Genomic DNA, 24,692 nt, shown 5'->3' on the forward strand with positions numbered 1-24,692 from the left:
AATGTTTAAAATATCAGCAGAATACTCCGAAGTGCCAGCAGGCCTAGCTCACAGGCTTTTTGCTGACCGACTGGGCTCCAGGCCAGATTCCTAGGACCAGAGTCTCCTCCCAGCAGAATCTTCCTGGGTTGGTTTTCTGGGGTCTTTTTCTAACTCAGAAGTCACATCAAAACCATCAAGGTGGATCTGACCATTCCAGTGACCTGTCTTGTGTGAGGTGTGCTCATGGTTCTTCATGGAATCACCTGAGGCGTTTTTAGTTTTCTGTATGACCTATGACACGTTTCGTATCTAAATATTCTTCCATGTCATGGATTTTTAACCCATACTGTCTTTTGAGTCTGCGAATTCTGACCTGCCATTACTTTGTGTGAATAAACACTTACACTTACGTGTGTTCAGATTAATTTCTTTAGGTTGTCTGCCTTCGTTGTTGGGTGCCAGGATGTGGTAAATGAGTGTTCCGTTACTCATGATTTTAGAGACTTTGTTCAGATTTCTTCATGTCTTTCTCCTCCCAGATTTACTATTTTTATTTTATTTTTTTTCATAAGTAGAAGTGACCTGAGAGATTGGATTAGTTACATGCAGTCAAAGGAAACGTGAGAGACACAATCAAAATGGCCCCTTAGGTTTTGAGGTGAACGTTTTTGACCAAGATTTTCTTCTCACTGTATTTTTTATGCAGAAGTGTTTTTAAGAGATGCTTGCAGACATTTTGATATTTCAACCTAAATGCTTCATTATGCATGTTTGAAAAAACAACATGTTTCAAAATAACACAGATTTATTTACTTGTTTAAATTTTTAAATTTCTTCTTTAAAATTCTTGAAAAAATTGGCTTCAGATTATTTTGGTTTTTCCTACTGCAGGCAGTCACTAGTTCTCCCAGCAATCAGAATGGCACTTGGTATTTTAGATACAAATGATCATGAGATGGCAACATATAGTAGGTGTTAATAAAAGAAAAGTTGTTAACAAAAAGTGTATCTCGTGGCTTGAGGGTGGTTGATTTAAGGTAGAATTAACAGGGTAAAAGTTAGCTGGCTTCTCGGCTGTAAGTGAATCTGTATGAACATATTTAATATTTTTTTTCATTTTAAAAGTAAATATAAAGTTTTTGGATTATGATTTCTTTAACCTGGATTTAGGGATGAAACAGTGAGCTGTGCAATGCTAAGAACTAGTAAGTAGTTCTAGTAAGTACTAGTAAGTAGTAAGCCCTCAGTAAATGTTAGTTTGTATTCATGTTGCAAGAAGAATAGGTTACTTACTTGTTGCACGGTATAAGAACTGTAAAAGAGTAAAAGAAAGGCTGGCCATTTCTTTGACATTCCTAGGTTAAACTTTGAATACGGCATTCAAGACGATTCTCTTAATACCAGATTATGTTCTCTCTTCTTTTCCCGTATTCGTCGCTCACATGGATGGAACTTTTTATTCAGGTTTTAACACATTTTCTTTGCATCCTTGGTAATAATTCACCAAATTTGGTAGCCAGACTGCACTGTATTTTTTCTTTTAAATGCACTTTGGCCCAGCGGGAGACCGTTTGCATGCCTAGAAGATGACCCTGAGACAAAGATTCGGTTGCGTGTGGTTTATTTGGGAGGTGAGGCAGACATTAGGAGGGGAGTGAGGAAGTGAGATGGAGAAAGGAAGACGGCCAGTGAAAGCCTTGAAAGCCTTGTCGTCTCACCGATGACAGCTTGGAGACAGCAGGAACGCAGACCTGCTGCGAACACTCTGGGCGTCCGTGTAAAGCACACATCGAGTCTTCCCAGCATAGGGATGGAAGAGCTGAACTATTTAAGCCCTGGTTACCTCCAGCCGCTGAGTGAGGCTGCCGGGGGAGGGAGCACACGGCGATTCCCCCAGCACGACTGTCCTGACAGCATCTGCTCCGCCATTCCATTCACCCGTTTCAGATGCCAGAGGGTCACCAGAATGAGTGCTCTGCTGGCATTGCTTTTGATCTGGAAGCTGACGTAACAAGGCCAGATAAATTAACAATGTGAGGAACTTGTGTTCCTTTCGTGCAATCACCTTTATTTATTATTTATTTATTTATTTATTTATTTATTTATTTATTTAGGGGTGAGTGCAAGTGGGGGTGGGAGAGAGGATCTGCAGCAGGCTCTTGGCTGACAGGCTGACAGCAGTGAACCCGATGCGGGGCTCGAACTCATGAACTGCAAGATCATGACCTGAGGCAAAGTTGGACGCTCAACCCCCTGAGCCACCCAGGTGCCCCGTAACTGTTATTTTAAGGGCTATTTCACAGGCTGTCTGCTCAGGCTGGGCCCATAGATGACTCGTTCCACAGCAGTAGCTCCTAGACTTTGCATCAGATTCCCAGAGGCCTCCTCAGAATTCAGGTTTGGGAGCCCACGTCAGCCCATGAAGAATCTTCCGGGCTAGAGCCTGAGAGTCTGCATTTAAAACAGTTCTTTGGAAGTCTGTCTCCCTGCTTGACACTTTCAATGACTTCCCATTACTCCTGAAATTGAGACCCTAATTCTGAACGTGGCCTGCAAGGTCCTGTGTTGTCTGGCCCGTGCCCAGCTCTCCAGCCTTCTCTCTGCCAGGCTCCTTTTTAAACTTAATGCTTCAACCACCTTGGTTCTCAGACATCCTTTCTCTCTGCCTAGAGTCTCCGTGCCTGCCATCTCCTAGCTGGTCTCTCGTTTTGCAGGCTTCAGGTTCACTGTCATTTCCTCGGGGAAGCTTTGTCTGCTCTTCTAGAGTAGTTCACGTTCCTCATCACATACCTTCACAGCACACATCCCGATGCTGTAGACAGTTTGTGTCGATACTTCTGCATCTGCGTGCTTTGCTTGACAGTAAGCTCCACAAGGGCAGAGTCCACGTCTTCTCTGGTCCTGAGATATCCTCAGCACCAAGCATGCCACCTGGCACACAGTAAGGATGCAGGGTGACCTTGAATCATCCACCAGCCTTCAAAGGAGACCTATCAGTTTTATGACCTAAAAGGCAACAGCTGTGTAATGTTTTTTGTTCTGGTAAAACACCTGCATTCTCAACTTTGTTGGATTCCTGCACCAGATTTCTGTGGGGTGATTATTAAATGATGAGATGAATCCCCCCAAATACCTACTGGCACTCTTTTACGAATGAGGCAGTGCTTCCAACACTGTTGTCGTTTTAACTCCTGCCTCACGTAGAAAATACCACAGAAGTGACGACGCTTTTATATGGCGCACCAGGGGAGTGAACGGGGCTGCCTCTGGATGACGAGATGGTGGCCTTGGCTTCTGGGAGGGCTACAGGGAACTTGTAGAACTCAGAGCACTTGTTCTCAGGGATTCACGGTATCCGAGCTGGGAAGCTCTGCCCCACATTAAGATGGCATCACCTTGAGTCCTTTTGTAGGCACGCTGAATATTTAGGCCCGTTTTCCTGTAGCAGTTGGTCAAATGGATGGTTGGGTTATGAGTGCGTTCCCAGCGTGGAGAGTCTGCAGTCCTTTTCAGTTGTACGTTGGTTCGTCAGAAGTGTGAGGAGTGTGTTGTGCCTCGTGTTTCATTGGAAGAGGTTTTCCTCGCTGCGGGGGCCGGGGGGCGGGCAGCAACTCATCTCTGCCCTCACAGCACTCCTGGCAGCCAGATGGTGAGGCAGGGGCCTCCCAGTCCGTGGCGGACCTTGCCTGAGGACTGGTAACCGTAACCTGCACGTCTACCGCTTGGTAAAAGTATGTGTACATCTCTCTGGATCTTCATAAAACCTATGGGTTTTGCATCAGAATCATCAGATGTTTGTTAAAATGCAGCTTTCGAATGATCACCTCTAGAGATACTAATTCAGGAAATGTAAGGTGCGTCCCAGTTCATTTTTAACACGCACACCCAGGAGATGGGTGCAAGTGATCGATATACTAGGTTTTGAGAATTATTACTGAACATAAACACCTTTCTCTGGAGTAATAATTCAGCATGTTGCCAGTTGGGGAACATCGGCATCTATCCCACATGGCTTATTCTCATGAAATCTGTTCTGCAGCTGCTTGTAATTGCCTTTCTAAATTAGGTGCTATCTCTATTAAAAATCATGGAATGTTTCAAGCTCCCGTGTTGTTTAAGCCTGCTTAGACATAACCCCAGAAACATAATAAAGCATGCTTTAAATATCTGCCAAATGCTTGTGTTACCTTGCAAGGCAAATGCCTATCGCTAACCTAAATCCCATGAAAAATTTCAGTCTGTTCAGTTCATTATAGGCCATTAAAATGGGTTCTCAAATTGTAGGACCAGCGTTTCTACTCAGAATTACATTGAGCAGTTGCAGGAGTTGCAACTGTTAATCTGATTTCTGTTTCGAGGCTGAATCAGGTTTACGAGTCACGCCAAGAGCTAGTCTGTCACTGAGGAGCGCTTCGTTATACAGAAGGGAAAACAAGCTGACATAAACGTGAGACAATAAGCATACAAAAATCTCTTTACTTTGCAGAACTGCAAGATCAAGGAGAATAGCATCAATTTGGAGCCAAAAGTTCTAAAAGATGACAAATGCCGATTAGGAATCTTTACAAACTTTGTTTTGCTTTCTGAGACTTTCTGAGCCCGAGGGTTTGGCGTCAGCAACTGGAGAGAGTCCTTTTGGTGACTTACCATTACCTGGCTACGGAAAGCCTGTTTCCCCTTTCAGTCAGTGGGCTTTACCAGATGTGGAGCAGGAGCTGTGGAAGTTCAAAAGTATTCCAGCTCTTGGACATCTGAGTCAAATCCGTGCAGTTGTGAGTGCGCACCAGAGAGAAGCTCATTTTGGGTTAAAACACTCACAGTTGTTAGTGCCAACCACTGCGATGCCAGGGCAGCCATTCAAAGTGTAAGGTGTGTGACTATGTCATTGTATGCCTGCGAAGCTGTTGGAACAGTAGTGTAACAGGGTCTCATTTTATCTCCTCGAATGGCATTGATTCCTGACTCAGGAAACTCTTTTACGTATAGTGGAAAAGCAATGACATCTGTTCTCTTTTCTATGGCGACATGAAAGTGAGGTAGGCTTGCTCTTCCTATAATACAGGGTCTTTATTCCATAATGCTCACCTTACTGGTTAGGGCTTTTCATTTCGTAAGAGGATTGATTGATTGATTGATGATTGCTGAATTAGTTGTTTTCCGGAGGATTTTTCCTTGGCATTTTGGTAACATCCACTGTATTGACTCGTTCTATTACTTTTCTTCACCAACATATGTTCCTTATGCTAAATAATAATTTAATAGGCTTATTAATCAAAATGTTTTATTTTTAGTCATTAGATAAATAGTAGACCATGTTTACCTCTCTTAGACCATGTTTATGAAAACACTATTAAAACAACTGCTAATGTATCATCTCAAAAGGAATGAAGTCTTGCCATTGGATGGAGCTAGAGTGTATTATGCTAAGAGAAATGAGTCAGTCAGAGAAAGACAAATATATGATTTCACTCATATGTGGAGTTTAAGAAACAAAACAGATGAACATAGGGGAAGGGAAGCAAAAATAAAAACAGAGAGGGAGACAAACTATAAGGGTATCTTAAATACAGAGAACAAACTGAGGGTTTCTAGCAGGGTATTGGGTGGAAGGATGAGCAGTAAGGAGGGAACTTGTTGGGATGAGCACTGGGTGTTATGTTTAAGCGATGAATCACTAAATTCTATTCCTGAAATCATGATTACACTGTATATTAACTAACTTGGATTTAAATAAAAGTAAATAAATAAGTTAAATTAAAAAAAAAACCACTGCTAATGTATAATCTCAAAAAGAACTTAAATTTATTTATTTATTTATTTATTTATTTATTTATTTATTTATTTATTTTAAATTAATGTTTATTTATTTTTGACAGAGAGAGACACAGAGTGTGAGCAGGGGAGGGGCAGAGAGAGAGGGAGATACAGAATCTGAAGCAGGCTCTAGGCTCTGAGCTGTCAGCACAGAGCCCCATGTGGGGCTAGAACTCACAAACCACGAGATCATGACCTGAGCCAAAGTTGGATGCTTAACTGACTGAGCCACCCAGGCATCCCAAAAGGAACTTAATTTTAAAGACTATTTGGGGCACTTGGGTGGCTCAGCTCAGTCAGTTAAGTGTCCAGCTCTTGATTTCGGCTCAGGTCATATCTCTGGCTCAGGTCATGATCTTACCATTTGTGATGACAGTGTGGAGCCTGCTTGGGATTCTGTCTCCCTCTTTCTCTGCCCCTACACCCCCCCCCCTCAAATAAAGAAAACCTAAAGTAAAATAAAGACTCTTTATTCAAATCTTAACCATAGACATAAAAGTTTAATCCACTGGTTTTATTTGCCACCTTTTCTGAGTTGAAGATGGTAACCTCTTTGTCCTGAAGCTGTGCACGCACACACGCTTCTTCAATTGTAGGAGGCATTTGGAGACCGTTCAAGTACTCTTAGGAGTCCTCTAAAGTACAAACCCTAAGATTCTCTTTCTCTGATTTTTTTTACCTGTGAGTGACCTCGGTCCAGAAATTTAAAAAAAAGCAGAAGAATGCTGGGGGCATGCAAAGAGACCTCCTTTTCACGTCCAAAACAGAAATCCCTACATTTTTTATAGCTCTTGTTACTTTCCTTGTGTCTCTTCTCTTACTGGGGAATACAGGTACTTTTCAGCTCTAACAAAACCCCTGTGCGACTAGAATAAACTCTGTGGAGAGAGAAGGCGGGGTTATTTCAAGGTAGGAGCCAAACCAGACTCATGCTGGATTTAGAGAGATGGCTGAATTCCCTGAATTGAGCAAAATCATCGGTTCACATTTTTTTCAATATTGTTTTTTTTTAACTTACTGGGGACTGACAGGCATAATTGGCTAGGGATTGTTTTTAAATGAAAAATAAACTAGAAATACAGCTATTTGCATTCACATGCCATCCTCTTACTGTGTATTTACCCTTCTGATGTTTGTTTTGCTAATATTACTACAAAGCATATTTAGAGTAAGATAGTAAGACAGCTAAAGCATGACACGTTAATTACAGAGAAAAAGAGGATGCTGACTCATAAAGAATACATTTTTTCACTTGAGTGGATTCCACTGTCTTAATTAAAAGCCTAAAGAGGGTTCTTGAGTAGGGTTTTACCTATGATTGTATTTCAGTTCAAGCTAAAGAAATGTTGAAATGTATTGGTTCTCCACAGTTCTAAAATCTCAAGAGAAATTGCTGTATTCCAGGTACTTTTCTAGGTGTTTGAACCTACGTTAGCTCACTTACTCTTCCTAGCACCTCACGTGGGGTAGGTGCTATTATTACACACCCATTCTACAAAACATAGAACCTCTCTTGGTTGCAGATTACACAACTAACAGTAAATAACAGTAACAGACCTGGATTACAGTCTGTTACTGGATTACTACAGAACTAAATAGCAGACCTGGATTACAACCCAGGCAGTCTGGCTGCTGTCTGGGTGGTAACTGTTACTCTAAAAGCTAGTTTAAAACTTGAAGCAAACAGGTTACTTAAAGAAAACAAGTGACAGTAGATAATTTTATCACCAAATAGAAGTAACTGGTCAATAGTGGAAGCTGCTGTGCGTGCAGCACTTTCTGTCCATTTATTGAGTCCTTAAAATGCCTATGAGGACAAGGATGGATTTTCCTCATTTTACCGTTGGTGCAGCTGAGAAGTAGGGAAGTTCAGGAACTTGCTAGAGATCGTTTAGAATTAAGTAGCACAGCTAAAATTGCAGCCAACCCTGTTCACTTCCAAAGACCATACATGTACCCACGCTTTCTCCGTGTTACGATTCACTACCCCCATGCCCAATCAGCTTGTACCTCCTTCCTGAATAAAACTGTTGGCAGTAGAAAGTGTTGATCAAGAGGAGAAAATAGAGGAGTTTTTATGTAGAGCAAAACAGTGGTATTAAAATACAGCATAAAAATATTTTTGGTCGTCTTTTTTTTGAAGAAAATCTGTCAAGAAGCATATCTTGTACCACGTTCCAGAGAGTATTAGTTATCACAGAGCGTGGATGTTCTACTGTGGAAGTACTTTGTCCCATAATTGGAAGACCTGTATAGCTAGAATAACTTTGTGCTTAGGAACTGAATCCTAGATCAAGGATTTCATTTTTGCACAGAGAAAGAGCTCCATCACAGCACCTAGTCAGTCAGAATTAGCAAGTGAAAATCCTAACCTTGTAGAGAGAGAAATACTGGTTGCCCAATTGAGAAACCCATTTTATTTTAAATAAAATACAAAAAAAATAAGAATAAGATTCTTCATGCCTGACATTGTCAATAGGAGACTGATGTACTGTATTCTGAAAAAATGCAAGGGTAGAAACCTTGACTCTACTTCAAGGTAATGAATTTAATTGTGGATTTTAGTGTCAGTAAGTCCTGGTATGATACTGCTCTACAGATTTGGCATTGACTTCTTAAGTTTCAGTTGGTTATAATGTTAACAGAACCTTCTTACAGTGATTGTTATGAAATATTGGACATAGAAAGAGCTCAGCCAGCCTTTGGTACATAGTATGTTCTTAAAATTTTTCTTATTATTACTTCTTCATTTCTGGATGTGCTTAATTAGGGTTCTGTTTACTTCAGTGGTTCTGTTCATCCATTTATTTTATAATGCTTGTTCTGGTAGACTGCTCAGATGACCCCACTGCCCCACCCCTCCAACTTTCTAGCTAATGAAATATCATGTAGAACCCCCAAGGGACTTTTAGTCATTTTTAATTTTAAGGAATTAGCAGATCAACATATTAAGTAGAAATAAAAACATCCAATAAACGTTTCTTCTACAGTCCTTTATTTGAACTGTGTTTGGTAAAGATAAATATTCATGTTTATATATTCCCAAGTTTATATAGGTTCAATTCAATGAAATATTATGAGTTAAAGTAGGGAAAATGGAAAGCGAACATCCTTCTATAATGAAACAACATAAATGATGTAAGAAAAATAGCTTCCATTTTGCTTCCGTTGGGATGGATTCTGGCAGAATCCAGGCATGAAGAAATATTTGGGTCAAAGGTCTTATTTTCTTTTCTCTCTATTCTCTTCTAGAAAATGGTCCTTTTCTTACATTTCATAAGATAATCATTGGCATTGTATTTGGCATAAGAATACAACAGAACTTTCTTCATACTTAAGTCTTATAACTTTATTTAATAAAATTTACTTTAAGGAAAAACTGTGCTTTATTGAACCACAAAAATGTAAAACTGTCATTAGTGGGCAATTCTGATCATGAAAGCTGAAATATTCAGAAAATTCTGAGACTTAATGTAATCTTTGACCTCAAAGGCTAAAGACAAGAAGTTTGTCTTTTTTTTTTTCTTTTTTTTTCCTTTTCACAAAACCATTCATTAAAACTTTTAGGAAATCTACAATAATATAATTGGGATTTTTTTATTACTTTGAAAAAATGCCAATTTTAAAACTATACCACAGCACTGTATGATTTCTTCCTAATAAATATTAATATAGTTATCCACAACACTTTGTTCAGTGGTCACAATAGATAGCTAGTGGGATAGATTTATGGACTCAAATAATATTATTTCTAATTTAGCATAAAACAAGTTTAGAAGATCACATAAGCTAATTTAAGCATAGTAAGCTGACTTTGGCATGTTCTAATTACCAAGTATAACTTTAGCACAGTCTTTACAGAGAAGGCAAACTTTTCTATTATCATTTCAGTTAATGTCCTATCTGCAATCATCAGTGGTATACCTCCTCTCCCAACTTTTATGGAATAAGAGCCTCTATGTCTTTTAATTCTATTACTCTTGGAAAAAGATTTGTTTTTTATTTTGCAATACAGTAATTCTTCCCCATTCTCAAATAAGCAGTATTCTTTCGCATTTGTGATAAGTTGTTTTAGTATGAACTTAGCCAGGGAGTTCAGATCTCAATGAAAAATTTTACATGTGTCACTGGAAATGATCTTTCTAAGAAGTAGGGAACATGTATTTATTTTAGACTTACAGTGTGTTAGCATCATTGTGTTATCACCGTTCAGCTAGAGAATTAAATTAGTGCCTTTTTAATTAAGGACAATACAACTTCTTTATATTTTGTTGGGACATTTGGTTTGTGTGTATTTGCCTTTTCTTAATTAAAACTTAACAGTAGAAGTATGATCAGGGTCTTAAGAAACTCAGGATATATTTATAAAGGTAACAACACATAAGAAACAGTACGACATAAATATAGAGTATTATAAAGCATTAAAGTGTGTAAACCAGGTATCATAGCCTAGATAGTTCCAGGAAATTGGAGAGTGGGATATATTTGAACTCTGAGAATGGAATAGATTAGGTTTAAAAATTCAAATACTTCAAATTTAGCTTTAAAGAAAATAGAGTTAGTCCTGTCTGTGCTTAGTTCCCTTTAACCGCCATTTTTGTCCCTGACTTAAGGATAAAGCTCTGAATTAAGATTGTAATGATTCCATGGGGGCGCCTGGGTGGCGCAGTTGGTTAAGCGTCCGACTTCAGCCAGGTCACGATCTCGCGGTCCGTGAGTTCGAGCCCCGCGTCGGGCTCTGGGCTGATGATGGCCCAGAGCCTGGAGCCTGCTTCCGATTCTGTGTCTCCCTCTCTCTCTGGCCCCTCCCCTGTTCATGCTCTTGTCTCTCTCTGTCCCAAAAAATAAATAAACGTTGAAAAAAAATTAAAAAAAAAAAAAAAAAGATTGTAATGATTCCATTCCATTTTACAGCATTGTTGGCATGTTTAGATAGCATCAGGTCATATCCTGGTCAGAAAGAGTCGGAATCAATACAGCCTACACATTCAACCTGATTAAGCCAGGAAGAGCTTCCAAGAATTGAGTTGCTTCTCCTGGGCCGTCTCAGTCTCAATCCCAAATCCCAGAGCTAAGGTAGTAGGTATGCTACTTGATTAAATGGTAGGGGTTTCAAAATATTTTCTTTCCTTAAAATTGTAGTTTTACTGTACAGTAACCAGTGAAACTCTTCATGAAAACATGCCCCAATTTGAAATTGAAGTATTCAGTAGCTACGTTTGCTACATGTAACATAGTTTACCTTAATACCGTTCTTAGCTTTAAAAATCTCTTTCAGAACAGTAATGAAAATTGGTAATGAAGAAAATGGATATTAATAGATGTTATTAGTAGGAGTTACATATTAGTAGAACTAAAAAATCCTTTCTCACAGTAGTGGTACTGTTTGTTTTAAATTAAGAAAGACAATTGGTGAGATGCAGTGCTGACACCTATTTTTTTCAGAGACCACATCCTGATGATGTCAAAGAAGACTTTGAAGAGAGACAGAAAGTGAAATGAGGACATCACATGAAGCCAGAGGTAGCCATAATCATCTTGTATTAGGGATGCATATTACTATGAATACTCATCAGAATCTAGTGGAATATAGCAGTCACTTTTATATTAAAGATAAACTTTATTTAGTTGATTTGTTGTGTTATCACAGGCTATAAAAGTTTACTGTTCAGGGTAGACAGTTGACCTTGAACAACATGGTTTGAACTATGTGGGGTCCATGTATACACAGATTTTTTTCTTAGTAAATACGGTACAGTCCTGTAAATGTATTTTCTCTTCTTTATGATTTTGTTAATAACATGTTCTTTTCTCTAGATTACTTTACTGTAAGAATATAGGATTAGATACATATAATATACAAACTATGTGTTAATCAACTGGTTAGGTTATTGATAAGGCTTCTAGTCAACAATAGGCTATTAGCGGTTAAATTGAGGGGCAGGGGGAATCAAAAGTTATACACAAATTAAAAAAAAAAAGTTATACACAGATTTTTGGCTATCCAGGGGTAAGTGTCCTTAACCCCTGCATTGCTCAAGGGTCAACTGTTGTATGTAATTTATAATGATATGGATTCATCTGTGATCTGTATTTACAGCTTCTCTCACATACTGTATAATATATATTATGTATAAACTTTGGGTAATACTACATTTGGTTCTTGTCATATATTTCTATTGGGATTGTTGATGTCATTTGCTTCATATGCTTAAAGCTGATCTTAGAATGTGTATTGGAATCCAAATGGAATTAATATGGTCTTAATCTAATACCACAAAATGAAAAGAAAATCATTTGAACAATATTTTAGGTCGTATTGGAGAAAGTAATTTGTCTTACATCTTTGCTAAAAGGACATAATGATGGCTTAACTAAGTAATGAAATCATAATGATGTTAGTCATAGTATAGATTGTATTTATAATTTACACAAAATTATTATTTTTATGAGAAAGTGTTAGCCTGACTGTGAGTTTAATGATTGTCCCTGGGGACTTTGCATTTCATGTGTATTTTTTGCTTTAGATTATTATGTAAGATTTGAGAATGGCACCTAATGACTGTTTGCCTGCCGTGTCCTATTCCACAAGTGATGCTTTGATTTCCATGTCTGATTTTTAGAAGGCAGTAATTTGTGATTAATTTAAAAGTTCCATCTCTGCTGTCTTCAGCATGTTCTGGTGTGTTTAATGTAGCCCTATATACAAACCCTACCAACGGCCAGGGTTTGAATCCCTGCCCTGCTACCTGCTACCTGCTAGCTGCGCGATTGTGGACATTTCACTGAAAACCTCTCAGTGCTTCTGCTTTTCTTTTCTTTTCTTTTTTTTTTTTAAACTTTCTCAGCTCATTTATTAGCAAGTCATGATGACAATCAAAGGTTCCCAACCAAATAGGAGTGCAGTGTGAGCCAGCTAAAAACAAAAAAGTCCAATTCTAAACAAATCTCAGTTGTTTCCATACATTCACACTCTTAACATTCAAACTCTTCCTATGCTTATCTCAGAGATGTCTGTCGTGGCACTCCTGCCTGCATCTACCATCTTCTAGGAGCAGTAGTTTCTGTCTCGCTGAATCCTGGTTCCACCATTGAGTTTCAGTGAAATCTGCAGTGAAAAATCAGTTCAACAGTTTCTTTTTTTTTTTTTTTTAACTTATTGTTGGTAATTAACCAATTCAATAACACATGTAGTCCTTAATTCAAAAAACAGACACTAAGATGGACCCAGGATTAAATATTGGAGCTTAATGACTCTTTCTCACTCTTCTATGTGGCCATATTTTCCAAACATTTTTTCTTTTCTTTTCTTTCCTTTCTTTCTTCTTTTCGTTCTTTTCGTTCTTTTCGTTCTTTCGTTCTTTCTTTCAATTTACATCCAAGTTAGTTAGCATGTACTGCAACAATGATTTCAGGAGTAGATTCCTTAGTGCCCCTTACCCATATAGCCCATCCCCCCTCCCACACCCCTCCTGTAACCCTCTGTTTGTTCTCCTTATTAGAGTCTCTTCTGTTTTGTCCCCCTCCCTGTTTATCTACCCAGAAGGATAATGATGATGGTAACTCCCTCCCACTTGTCATGACAATTAAGTGCATTTGCAACTCGCTTCAAACAGTGCCTGGCACATAGTAAGCACTATGCAAGTATTTGATTATTTTAAATGTTCTGGCCACTTAGAAAGGAAGAAAAACATTACTTTGTGAGGGTTGTGTCATCAAGGATATTGGATTCTGGAACAAAGGTTTGTCTTTCCTTGTGGTTGGGCAGTTAGAGCACAGCCTTAATTACTGTCAGGGCTCCACCACTTACTGGCTGTGTGCTGGCTCTCTGTTTCACTTTCCTCCTTTGTAAGTTAATGTAGTAATAGTAGCCACATCATTGGATTGTCATGAGGATTAAATGCATCAGCTGCTGCTGCCGCTGGTAGGAGGGCAATAGTATTGCGATGACTGTTTATTGCATGAATTGTCTCATTGAAAATTCAGATAGATTCATAATAGAATCTTAGGCTCTGAACTTTTGGAGAGAGTAATATTTAATAAGCTCTTCAGTCTCTTCCTAACTTGGTGATTGAATTAACTTTTATTTGATTTGCTGAGCTGATTTAATAATTGTTTTCTGGAAAAGAGTCTGGAGAATTATTATTCTCTAATAGAGAATTTGGCTCGATTAACATATGATACGCATGGTGATCTCTCTTTATCTTTTCAAACTTTGTATATTTTCGTCCTGTTTTTCCTATTTGAATTGCCTGAGTTTTTCTGTTTATTCTTTCCAGAAACATTACTAGGGTTCACATATAGCTCTTAATTATTGCTCTCACCTACAAAAGCTACAGTGCATATGCATATGTTTATTTACGATCTTATTTTTATTAGTAAAAGAAAAGGGGCCTGATAAAAATAGTTGATTTGAGAATTTTTTTTAAGTTTATTTATTTATTTGAGAGAGAGAACACAAGCAGGGGCAGACGGAGAAGACGAGAGAATCTCAGGCTCCATGCTGCCAGAGCGGAGCACAACTCGGGCTCAGTCTCACAAACTGTGAGATCGTGACCTGAACCAAAGTCGAGAGTCAGATGCTTAACCGACTGAGCCACCCAGGCATCCCACTTTGAGAAATTTTGCTCATATGTTTCCTATAGTGAGATTTGACTATTAATATCCATCCATGTTTAGCCTCTTAAAATGAACTTGCTATCTTCCTTCATTATCAAATTTTTGAAACATTTTATATAAAACTTTCATAAAACTAATTCCATCTATAGTGAATCATGTTGTGATTATCAGCTGGTCTTTAAATCCAGGAACTTCTTTCAGTTCTAATTTTGGTTATTACTTACGCTCTATGTTTTCTCTCTGTTGACTGGTAATACCAATTATTCTTGAGTTAGAGCCAAGGGATTATATTGTGTTCCAAATATTTAACCATTGGTTTTTGCACAAGAACAATTAGCATCAACACTGATTCTTAGTTCTAGAGGAGAGTTCTGGAAGCTCTCCACTATACCAAGAGTTATGCTTAGTTGCTGGATCTTTTGGAAGTCCAATAAGGACATGGCTGCATTGAGGGCTGGAAGGGGGCACTCTACCAACCAATATGGAAGTATTTTTTTTTTTTCAAACGTTTATTTATTTTTGGGACAGAGAGAGACAGAGCATGAACGGGGGAGGGGCAGAGAGAGAGGGAGACACAGAATCGGAAACAGGCTCCAGGCTCTGAGCCATCAGCCCAGAGCCCGACGCGGGGCTCGAACTCACGCACGTAGGAGATCGTGACCTGGCTGAAGTCGGACGCTTAACCGACTGCGCCACCCAGGCGAGGAAGTATTTTAATAACAAATATTTTTTGATGTTCTACTCATGTTTCTCAAGTTGAATATCTTACTCAGCTTCTTGCTCTATCAAGTCTACTGCTTACTGCCTTTAACATGAATTTTAGCAGTGGCAGTTTTTATTTCCCTTTAATTTGCTACATTGACTGTTCCCTTTCATAGCCTTTTTTTTTGTTTTGTAGGGGTCATATCCCCTTGTGCTTCACTAAAATCATGAAATTCCTCTGTCAAATAAATCAGTGCTCCTCTTCCGATGTTTTTGTCAGAGGCCCCATGGTGATTGTTCCCTATTTTAACGTTTTTGAATCCAGAGAATTTTTCCCAGGTCTTTTGTGAAGAACACTTACGACACTCCCATTTGGGTACCAGTAGAATTCTTCTTTCAAACATGAGCCTAGAGGTCAGGTAGCTATACCCCACCCCGGTCTACATTCTTGAACCTCATAGATGCTCACCAGCAGTCATTCCCAATCACATCCCTCCAGTGGCGGAAGGAGCCGTTCCCAAATCTAGCCTGTCTGGGGGGGTGGTGCAAGGGATAGGAGAGAGCCCAGTGCAGTTTGTGTATTATTTAGGATAGAGGAGACTGAAAAAAAGCCACCTTAAGTTTCTTTATAACGGCAACAGGATTTAAGACTCAGTAGGTCCATGAGAACTATTTTATTTGGAGTCTGGGAGCAAATTGATATTTGAAAAAAAAAAAAAAAACTTCCACCTAAAAAAAATCCTCCCACCCTGTTTCTTCAGTTAACTCAGGTTAATTCCTTGCAATATGTGTAATTATGAGCCCGTTTGTTTTTTTTAAGTTGATTTTATTTGGATAGAGAACAAGCACAAGTGGGAGGGGGCAGATAGAGAATCTCAAATAGGCTCTAGGCTCAGCACAGAGCTCGATGCAGGGCTCGATCCCACGACTGTGGTGATCATGACCTGAGCTGATATCAGGTGTCAGATGCTTAACCAACTAGGCATCCCTGAGCTCTTTTATTTTTTTATGATTCTCACCCATGCAACTGAATTTGACCTTTGGGGACTTTCACTGAATATAATTTATCACTTTTTTCCTTTTTTTAAACTTCTATCTTTTTTAAATAATTCATTCCCATCATTGTAGGGAAAGACCTTTAATAAAGGATTCTATAAATTGGCCTTCATGTTTAAACTCTTGTATCCTGGGAAAGGTACAGTTTTGTTTTCTCTCCTGCAAGCATTCTTTCTCTTGGGCTGCTGATAATGCAGAAAGAGTTGAATTCTATTTTGTAATGTAATGTGCTAGATTCTCTCATAAAAAATCAGCCTTGCTTTTTGCTTCCATAGCAGTTGGTTTTTTATTTTGGTTGTTAACCTTGAAATGACCCTCAAGTATCTTTCATGCCTGAATTAAGTATCTTGGAGCTAATTTTACCTCCATTCCTTGATGCTATGATCCATTTATCTTACCCAATCACTGCTGTTGTTCATCTTTTTATATTCAGTCACCAGTTAGTAACTCCATTAAAAAAAAATTGGGGGGCGGGGGAGTTGACAGATGTATTTCATTTCTTTTGTCTGGCCATATTCTTTTCACAATTAAGAGCATTATAGACTCATGGAATATTAGCCTGAAAGCATATTGACTCCTTTTCATTTTTGCTTTTTATGTCAAATGCACTCTCCACGATATGCCTTTCTTTCAAGATAGGAATAATTTCTCTCATTTGCGGACTTTACTATTTGCCAGACATCGGGATAAGCATTTTAAAAATATCATGTAATCCTCACAGCGATCCTGTTACCTTGATTTCACCAAGATAGAGCTCGCCAGTGGCAGAGCAGGAATTTGAATCCACATTTAGCAGACTCTTAAACTCACCCTCTTGACTATAACCCTAGGAGGCGAAAGATCCACGCTGCCACTCTCTCACAGGGTGGCTTTGGGATCGTTCCTCACCTCACCTCACGGGTAGTTACCTCCTAGCACGGTTTTGAAACTAAAATGAAGCAAAGCATTTGGAGATTTTGGTCTCAACTTCTGTCGCTGGCTTAAAGGAATAGGGATGAGTCAAGCAACAGGTCAGTGGTAGCTTATGCTGTTGGCTTGTCAATTTAGCATCTGCAGAGTCGGAAGTAGGAACCCCACTCAGAGTATAGCAAGTAGCAGAGTCTGAAAGTAGCAGAGAGCATGAGTACTTCCTTTCTACAGCCCACCATATAGTGGTTCTACTGGGTCTTAATGGAACGGTCCTGTAGGAAGCAGGTTCTCACACTCTGGTGGGGAGGACACCATAGTGGAAAGTAGTCTCTTTCTACTGGGAGACTTCATGGCTGGTTTAGATGATGTTCCCATACTGAAGATTTATTGTCTTGATTCTATGTGAAACATCGGAAGATATTTCTTTCAGGATCACCTTTATCAGAAAGGTCTTCTTTTTTTTTTTTTTTTTTTTTTTTTTAATTTTTTTTTTTTTCAACGTTTATTTATTTTTGGGACAGAGAGAGACAGAGCATGAACGGGGGAGGGGCAGAGAGAGAGGGAGACACAGAATCGGAAACAGGCTCCAGGCTCCGAGCCATCAGCCCAGAGCCTGACGCGGGGCTCGAACTCACGGACCGCGAGATCGTGACCTGGCTGAAGTCGGACGCTTAACCGACTGCGCCACCCAGGCGCCCCTATCAGAAAGGTCTTCTTACAAGGATTAATCTTTCACTTCACTTTTTCCTACCTTAAGCCAAAGCAAGGCTTTGGCTGTGCCCTCAACCAGAATGAGAGGGAGACATGGTGGGCAAATTTGTCGTTGCAAGTTCCTACTTTGGGCAACTACATTATTATTTACTGAACTCCATTTCAGGGAAGTCTGCAAGGTGGGGCACGTGGGTGGCTCAGTCGGCCAAGCACCTGACTCTTGAATTCGGCTCAGGTCATGGTCTCACAGTTCATGAGACTGAGCCCCATATCGGGGCTTAGGATTCCCTCTCTCCCTCTCTGCCCCTCCTCTACTCGGGCTCCCTAGCTCTCTCCCTCTCTCTCAAAAGAAATAAACATTTTTTTTAAAAAAAGAAAGTCTGCTAGATATGCTGTATTGGCAGACTTTTCACAGTTTCTGATACAGTGTAAGTGCTGAATATGATTTCCATATAGTAAATTGTGACGTGAATAGTAGAGGCAGGCCTTTCTTTCCATTCTCCAGGTAGCAACCTATGGAAAATATTCCTCATTTGATAATTGTCTAGACAGATGCAATCACAGTAAAACCATTAATTCACCAAGTTATTTCTCTGGCCCCACGGCCACGTAACATTTTCTTATTTCTGATATAAGGAAGCCCAGCAATTGATGATGTTTTCACAGTACTTTCCCCAAAAGGCAGTAAATCGCTTTCCAAGCCACCAAAGTGGCTTCTGGTTTTTGTTACTTTTTTTTTTTTAGTTTATTTATTACCAGCTTCTGGTTTTATATAACTTTCATTATCAAAATAACATGTTTATTATAGAATAACTAGCAAATACAGGGAATTAAAAAGAAAACCAAAATCACCTATGATTTTATTTTCCAAGATACCAAAATTTCCTGAATTTTGGTATCTATTTTGCGGGGCATTTTATATCTGAAGTAATATACAAACTGCTTTACAACCTGTGTTTTTTTAACTTTATAATATCCCAACCATTTTCACATAAATATTTATACTAATTAAAAGATAATATCAACTATTTCTCGGTGGATAAATATAGCATCATTAATGAACCCCTCTCTGTTGGGTATCTAGGCTAGGAGTTTCCCCTCTCTCACTGTTATAAGACAGTGTTGGAGTAATAAACCTTAGTCTTGATTAGGATTAGGTCTGTGTGTGAGTGTGACATAAAACACTCATAAGCGGGGGCGCCTGGGTGGCTCAGTCGGTTAAGCGTCTGACTTCGGCTCAGGTCATGATCTCGCGGTCCGTGGGTTCAAGCCCCGCATTGGGCTCTGTGCTGATGGCTCAGAGCCTGGAGCCTGTTCAGATTCTGTGTCTCCCTCTTTCTCTGACCCTCCCTTGTTCATGCTCTCTCTCTGTCTCAAAAATAAATAAATGTAAAAAAAAAAAAAAAAACACTCATAAGCAACTTATGTCCAGTAAGAGCTGCTTATTTCTGTCTCACATAGAGCAAGTTCAGAGGTAGGTGGGCCAAGACTTCATGGTGCTCAACAGCACTGGGAAATCAGGCTCCATCCAGTTTTGTTGTTCCGTCCTGCAGAGTGTCTACTCCCAAGGCCATATGTTGGTCAGAAGTGGTTCTGGAGAGCTAGTCATTCAACCACCGTTGTGTCCAGGTGGAAGGAGGGTCAGTGCACGAAAGTAGTAGTGGGTGCCCTTACCGGGCGGGCTCTTATTCTTGAACGGCATTTTCTGTTTATATCCCATTAGTCACGTGACCGCATCTGGCCACAAGAGTGACTGGGACACGTAGTCTTCATTCTGGATACAATTATGTACCCAGCAGAGAACCTCCATAGTGACTTTCTTACAGAGGATTGGCTAACATTTACACTTAATTAGGTCCTTACGATGAACTCTGAGACTGGGAATCGTCGAGTCAAAGGATAGTAACTCACAGGGAACCTGTTTCAAGTGAGAGAAAAGACTTGCCCAGGTTCATCAGAGCTGAGTGTTTTGTAGTTTACTTCACAGTGATGGTGATGATGAGAACGGAAAGCATCCTTCTAGCTCACCAAAAGGTGCGATCTTGCCAACGCACAGCATCCTGCTGACCTTGGGGGTGCAGGTCCTGTGCAGGGAGTGAATGTTTGACATTACAGTGTACTTGGAGATCCTAACAGTACAGCCCCGTACTGTGCAATGTCTACGGCTCGTTCAGTCAGGAATCTTCGTGCTGCTGTGTTCTAAGACTGACAGCTATTTGCAGCTGGCCCTTGTGTGATTTCTGCCTACATTTCACTCTTCAAATTTGGCATTACAAAATCTTCTCCTTTTGCCTCTTTTCTGATGGAACATTCTGGTCCTAATGCCTCCTCTACATGACCAGGAGGTCTTCAGTGTCTGTCTCAATCTGATTCTCATACATATATACATATTTCACTTAAAAAAAATAATAATAAATAAAAAGAAGAGAAAATAGCGATCATTTGATTGAATATGAGAATAGATTGATTTGTTCATGAACATAGTGAATATTGTTATTTATCTCTGCCTTGAACTATGTTTCTCATTTTAATGTATCAATTATTGGACCAAGGATCAGGACAAATTAAAATTACTACTCTATAGTAATTTAGGCATTTTCAGCCAGCTTAAAAAATTTTTACCTTACATTTGCTTAAATATTTCTGTCCTAATTTATGTATATTCTAAGAAAACTAGAATGGAAACATTTTTTGAAGAAAGAAAAAAGATGTTGCTTTTCATTGGAGGGGAGATATTGGTGGCCTTACCTTCCTAAGAGCCACTTTGAAGATATTCAGTATCCTGTTTATTTTTGTTGAGAATACTCCTTATTTCTTTTTTTTTTTTTTTTTAATATTTATTTTTGAGAGAGAGTGGGAGACAGAGCACCAGTAGGGGAGGGGCAGAGAGAGAGGGAGACACAGAATCCGAAACAGGCTCCAGGCTCTGAGCTGTCAGCACAGAGCACGATGCGGGGCTGGAACTCATGAACTGCGAGATCATGACCTGAGCCAAAGTCAGACGCTCAACCAACTGAGCCAACCAGGTGCCCCTTTTCAATTCTTTTTTTTTTTTAATATTTCTTTTATTTTATTTTTTTATTTTTTTAAATATTTATTTATTTTGAGAGAGAGAGAGAGAGCGAGCAAGCAGGGGAGGGGCAGAGAGAGGGAGACAGAGAATCCTAAGCAGGCTCCATGCTGACACAGAGCCTGACACAGGGCTCAATCCCACAAACCATGAAATCATGACCTGAGCTGACATCAAGAGTCGGATGTTTAGCTGACTGAACCACCCAGGTGCTAAAAAATAATTTGTTAAATCCCAAATTAAAAAAAAAAAAATTATTGACTTAAGTAGTCTCTGTGCCCAACATGGGGCTCGAACTCACGACCCCAAGATCAAGAGTCACATGCTTTTCTGACTGAGCCAGGCACCTCCCTGTTCATCCTTCCTTCACTTTCTCAGATTATACCAGAAATACATATCCTTGATAGTCATAAAACAATAAAAGCCATTTAGACAATTTCTAAACAAAGTATAACCTTTCCTCATAATATTTTACTTTTGCAAGGATTAGTGAGAAATAGACTTGGAAATCATCCCCGGGCAGTTCTGTGCCCAGTGGTATAGAATTGAGTAGCCCTGAAGAACTGTGGAAGCACAAAACCAAAGGGGGAGGGGGAGAAGGACGTTAGATCGTATGCCTTTGGGAACGTTTCATTTCAGGGAACTTCAAACATACAGAAAACTCTTGTAAAAGTGTTATTTTTCATGCAGATAAATAGTTTGAGAGGAGGGCGGTAAGAAATTTGACCCTAGTGATAAATGGTGGTAGCAGAAATATCTTCTGGAACAAGGCTTTATTTTCTGGAGCACATTGTGCACGTTCAAACCTCCTCTTCCTACTCTTGGCACTGGGCCGCCTACTTGAGCCAAAGTCTTTCACATTTATTTCAGTCTGATCGCATGTTAAAATGAAAACCTGGAGTCACATTGTGTGCCATTCAGGACTCAGATACCCATTCACTTAAATAAAGTTGTTTCTCTCTTTTTGGGACTGGGATCATAGCTAACCACTGTTATTTCAGAAGAGATGGGACGTTCTATATAGCTGGTAAACACTAGTTTTGCCTCATTCATTGGAAAACACCATTGGGCCTCAGGACATCAATCAGCCTGAAAGAATCAGCAAAAGGAAGGAAAGTCTTAAGTGAAAGATGCAAAGTTGGTTTTAGGTTTAGAATGATGTATGCGTCTAGACCTGTTTATATTATCTGCTTCAAAGACATGCAGGATCCACCAGAAATAGGGGAGCTTTATGGTTTTTAGTCATTTCTTTAAGAATGGCTCCGTTGTTTTTCTAAAGAATAATAATGTAGCAACATTAGAAATGAACCGCGAATAAGACAACTTTAGCAGCAAATAGAATGGAGCTGCAGTGAAGGCGGGAACAGTGGCAAGTGTTAATAGAATAGAAACAGTTAATAATAAATGTATCGCTTTGGAAAAGACCGACACTTATGTGGCAAGCAATCAGAGCACAAACCATAGAGTAGGCTCTACGGTTTTACTCTGGTGTGGAACTGGAAATCTTACCATTTCACAGTAGCCTGCCTCATGAAAGATGCACAAATATTATATTTCAAATAATTAGCTGAACTCTTGGGAATGTCTGAGATTAAGCAATGTTTTTAAGTTACCCTGTATTTATATATGCTAAACAAAAGCATCTTGAACTCTGGGAAATTTAAAAAGAATATATATATATATATATATATATATATATATATATATACACACACACACACACACACATATATACATATAATTATATAATATATATATATATATATTCGTGTGGAGCGGGTAGATTTTCTGTATGAGCTCAACTCAGGTAGAGAGCGAGGACCAGTGGCTGTTAGCTTCAGTAAGATAGATTTTTTTTTAAAATAGTTCTAAGTTACTTTCTAATAGAGCAATTCAAAATTCAGATTAGGCTAGTTTAAAAGTTTTTGAGGAGCCACAATAGAACAATAAGAAAAAAATTTTTAAGAAACTGAAAACTTGAGATACAGAGGAATAAAATTAACGAAAGATGAGCAAGACCTCTACATGAAAATGACAAAAGATAAAAGAGAAGTCATAAAGAAGTTCCAAAGCAATGGAGCAAAATACCCTGTTCTTGGATTGGAAGACTGGATATTGTGAAGAAGTCATTTTTCAAAACCAGATTGGTCTGTATTTAGTGGTAATCTCCATTTAAATCCTAGCGGGTTTTTTTTTTTCCACAAGCTTATCCTAAATTTATATGGAGGTGCAGAGAGCTAAAGATAGCTGTGGCAGTCTTGAAAAAGACCTAGATCACAGACATCAAGACACTTATCAAGTGATAGTAATTAAAACCTGTAGGTTGGTGTAAAGAGACCAGTGGGACAGAAGAGAGGATCTGAAGACACGTATTTATGTTAAAGCTGGCACTGTGGTACGGTGGGAACAGGGTGGTCTTTTCAATAAAATCATGTTTGGGCAATTAGAAATCCATGTGGAAAAATACATTAGGAATGCCAATCCTTATCTCATACTATGCCAAAATAAATTTCAGGTGGATTGAAATTTCAAGTGAAAGGTAAAACATAAAGTACTTAGGGAAAAACAGAGGAGACTAACTTTAGGACCTTGAGGTAAGCAAAGATTTCTTCAGTAGACTTACAAAAAGCACTAACCATAAAAGAAAAAAAGTAAGTTAAACTTCACTTACACCTAATTTCCAACAAAGGATTGACGTAATACCTATTTCCAACAAAGGATTCCTATCCAGAGAGAGAGAGAGAGAGAGAGAGAGAGAGAGAGAGAGAGAGAGAGTATCTTCTACAAATCAGTAAGAAATAAGGCAAGATGGCCCAATGGAAAAAACGGGCATAAAACGTAAATAATTCACAAAGGAGGTTCTCCATATGGCCAATAAGCATAGGAAAAGATTGTCAACTTCATTAGTTATCAGACAACTGCAATTATAACCACATGTGATACCACAACAAATTCACCAAAATGGTTAAAGTGTAAAAAGATAGACAATACCACATGTTATTGAAGATGGAAAGCATTTGTAACCCCCTTACACTGTTAGTGGATACATATTGCATAACTGTTTTTGGAAAACTGGCAGAATTTGTATATATATATACACACACACGCACACACTACATATACATATACACATACACATACACAACAGAAATCATACATGTGTCCAAGAAAAGACTGGTACAGGTAATGTTGAAAGCAACACTGTTGGTAATAGCCAAAAATTAAAAACAACTAAAATGTCCATTAACTCCCAATTACTTGTGGAATGTTCATAACTATTGAAAAACCATACAGCAAAGGGCACATTCAACGAGCAATATGAATGAATCTCATAATCAATGCTGTTGAGAGAAAGAAGCCAGAAACACCAAGATTTTCGTCTGAATGTAATTCAGAAGCAGGGTAAAGAACCTGTGGTGTTAGAAGTCAGGAAGGTGGTTGTCGCCCTTGCTGGCCGGGGTGTAATTAGAAGGGGACACAGGAGGCTCTGGGTGTGCCGCCATGTTGTTTCTTGATCCTGGTGTTAGGTACATTGGTGTGTTCACTTTGTGAAAATTCTTTGGGCTGTACACTTAACGATTTGTCTACTTTTCTGTAAATCTTACTCTTCAAAGAAAAAAAACCTTAAAATAATCTTAGAGATACAAGCCAGTTTGAAATAGTCTCAGTGACACAAAAGCCTAAACTGGGTAACCATTTGGCAAAAACTTGTGGTGGAATTGAAGTTGCATTGTTTTTGTTTTTTTCATTGTTTTTAATGTTTATTTATTTTTGAGAGAGAGAGAGAGACAGAGTGTGAGAGGGGAAGGGGCAGAGAGAGAGAGAGAGA

The 24,692-nt window shown here is 39.0% G+C and overlaps 1 protein-coding gene across 1 annotated transcript in view; it reads left to right on the top strand.

The window, feature by feature from the left end:
* Positions 1 to 24,692, top strand: part of L3MBTL3 (L3MBTL histone methyl-lysine binding protein 3) — a 125,021-nt gene that overhangs the window by 92,920 nt on the left and 7,409 nt on the right. Inside the window, 2 exon segments of the mRNA XM_030316321.1 lie at positions 11,244 to 11,278; positions 11,281 to 11,319. Of these exon segments, the coding sequence (XP_030172181.1) occupies positions 11,244 to 11,278; positions 11,281 to 11,319 (74 nt within the window).

The sequence above is a fragment of the Lynx canadensis genome, chromosome B2, assembly GCF_007474595.2.
Source record: "Lynx canadensis isolate LIC74 chromosome B2, mLynCan4.pri.v2, whole genome shotgun sequence".
NCBI classification, from domain to species: domain Eukaryota; kingdom Metazoa; phylum Chordata; class Mammalia; order Carnivora; family Felidae; genus Lynx; species Lynx canadensis.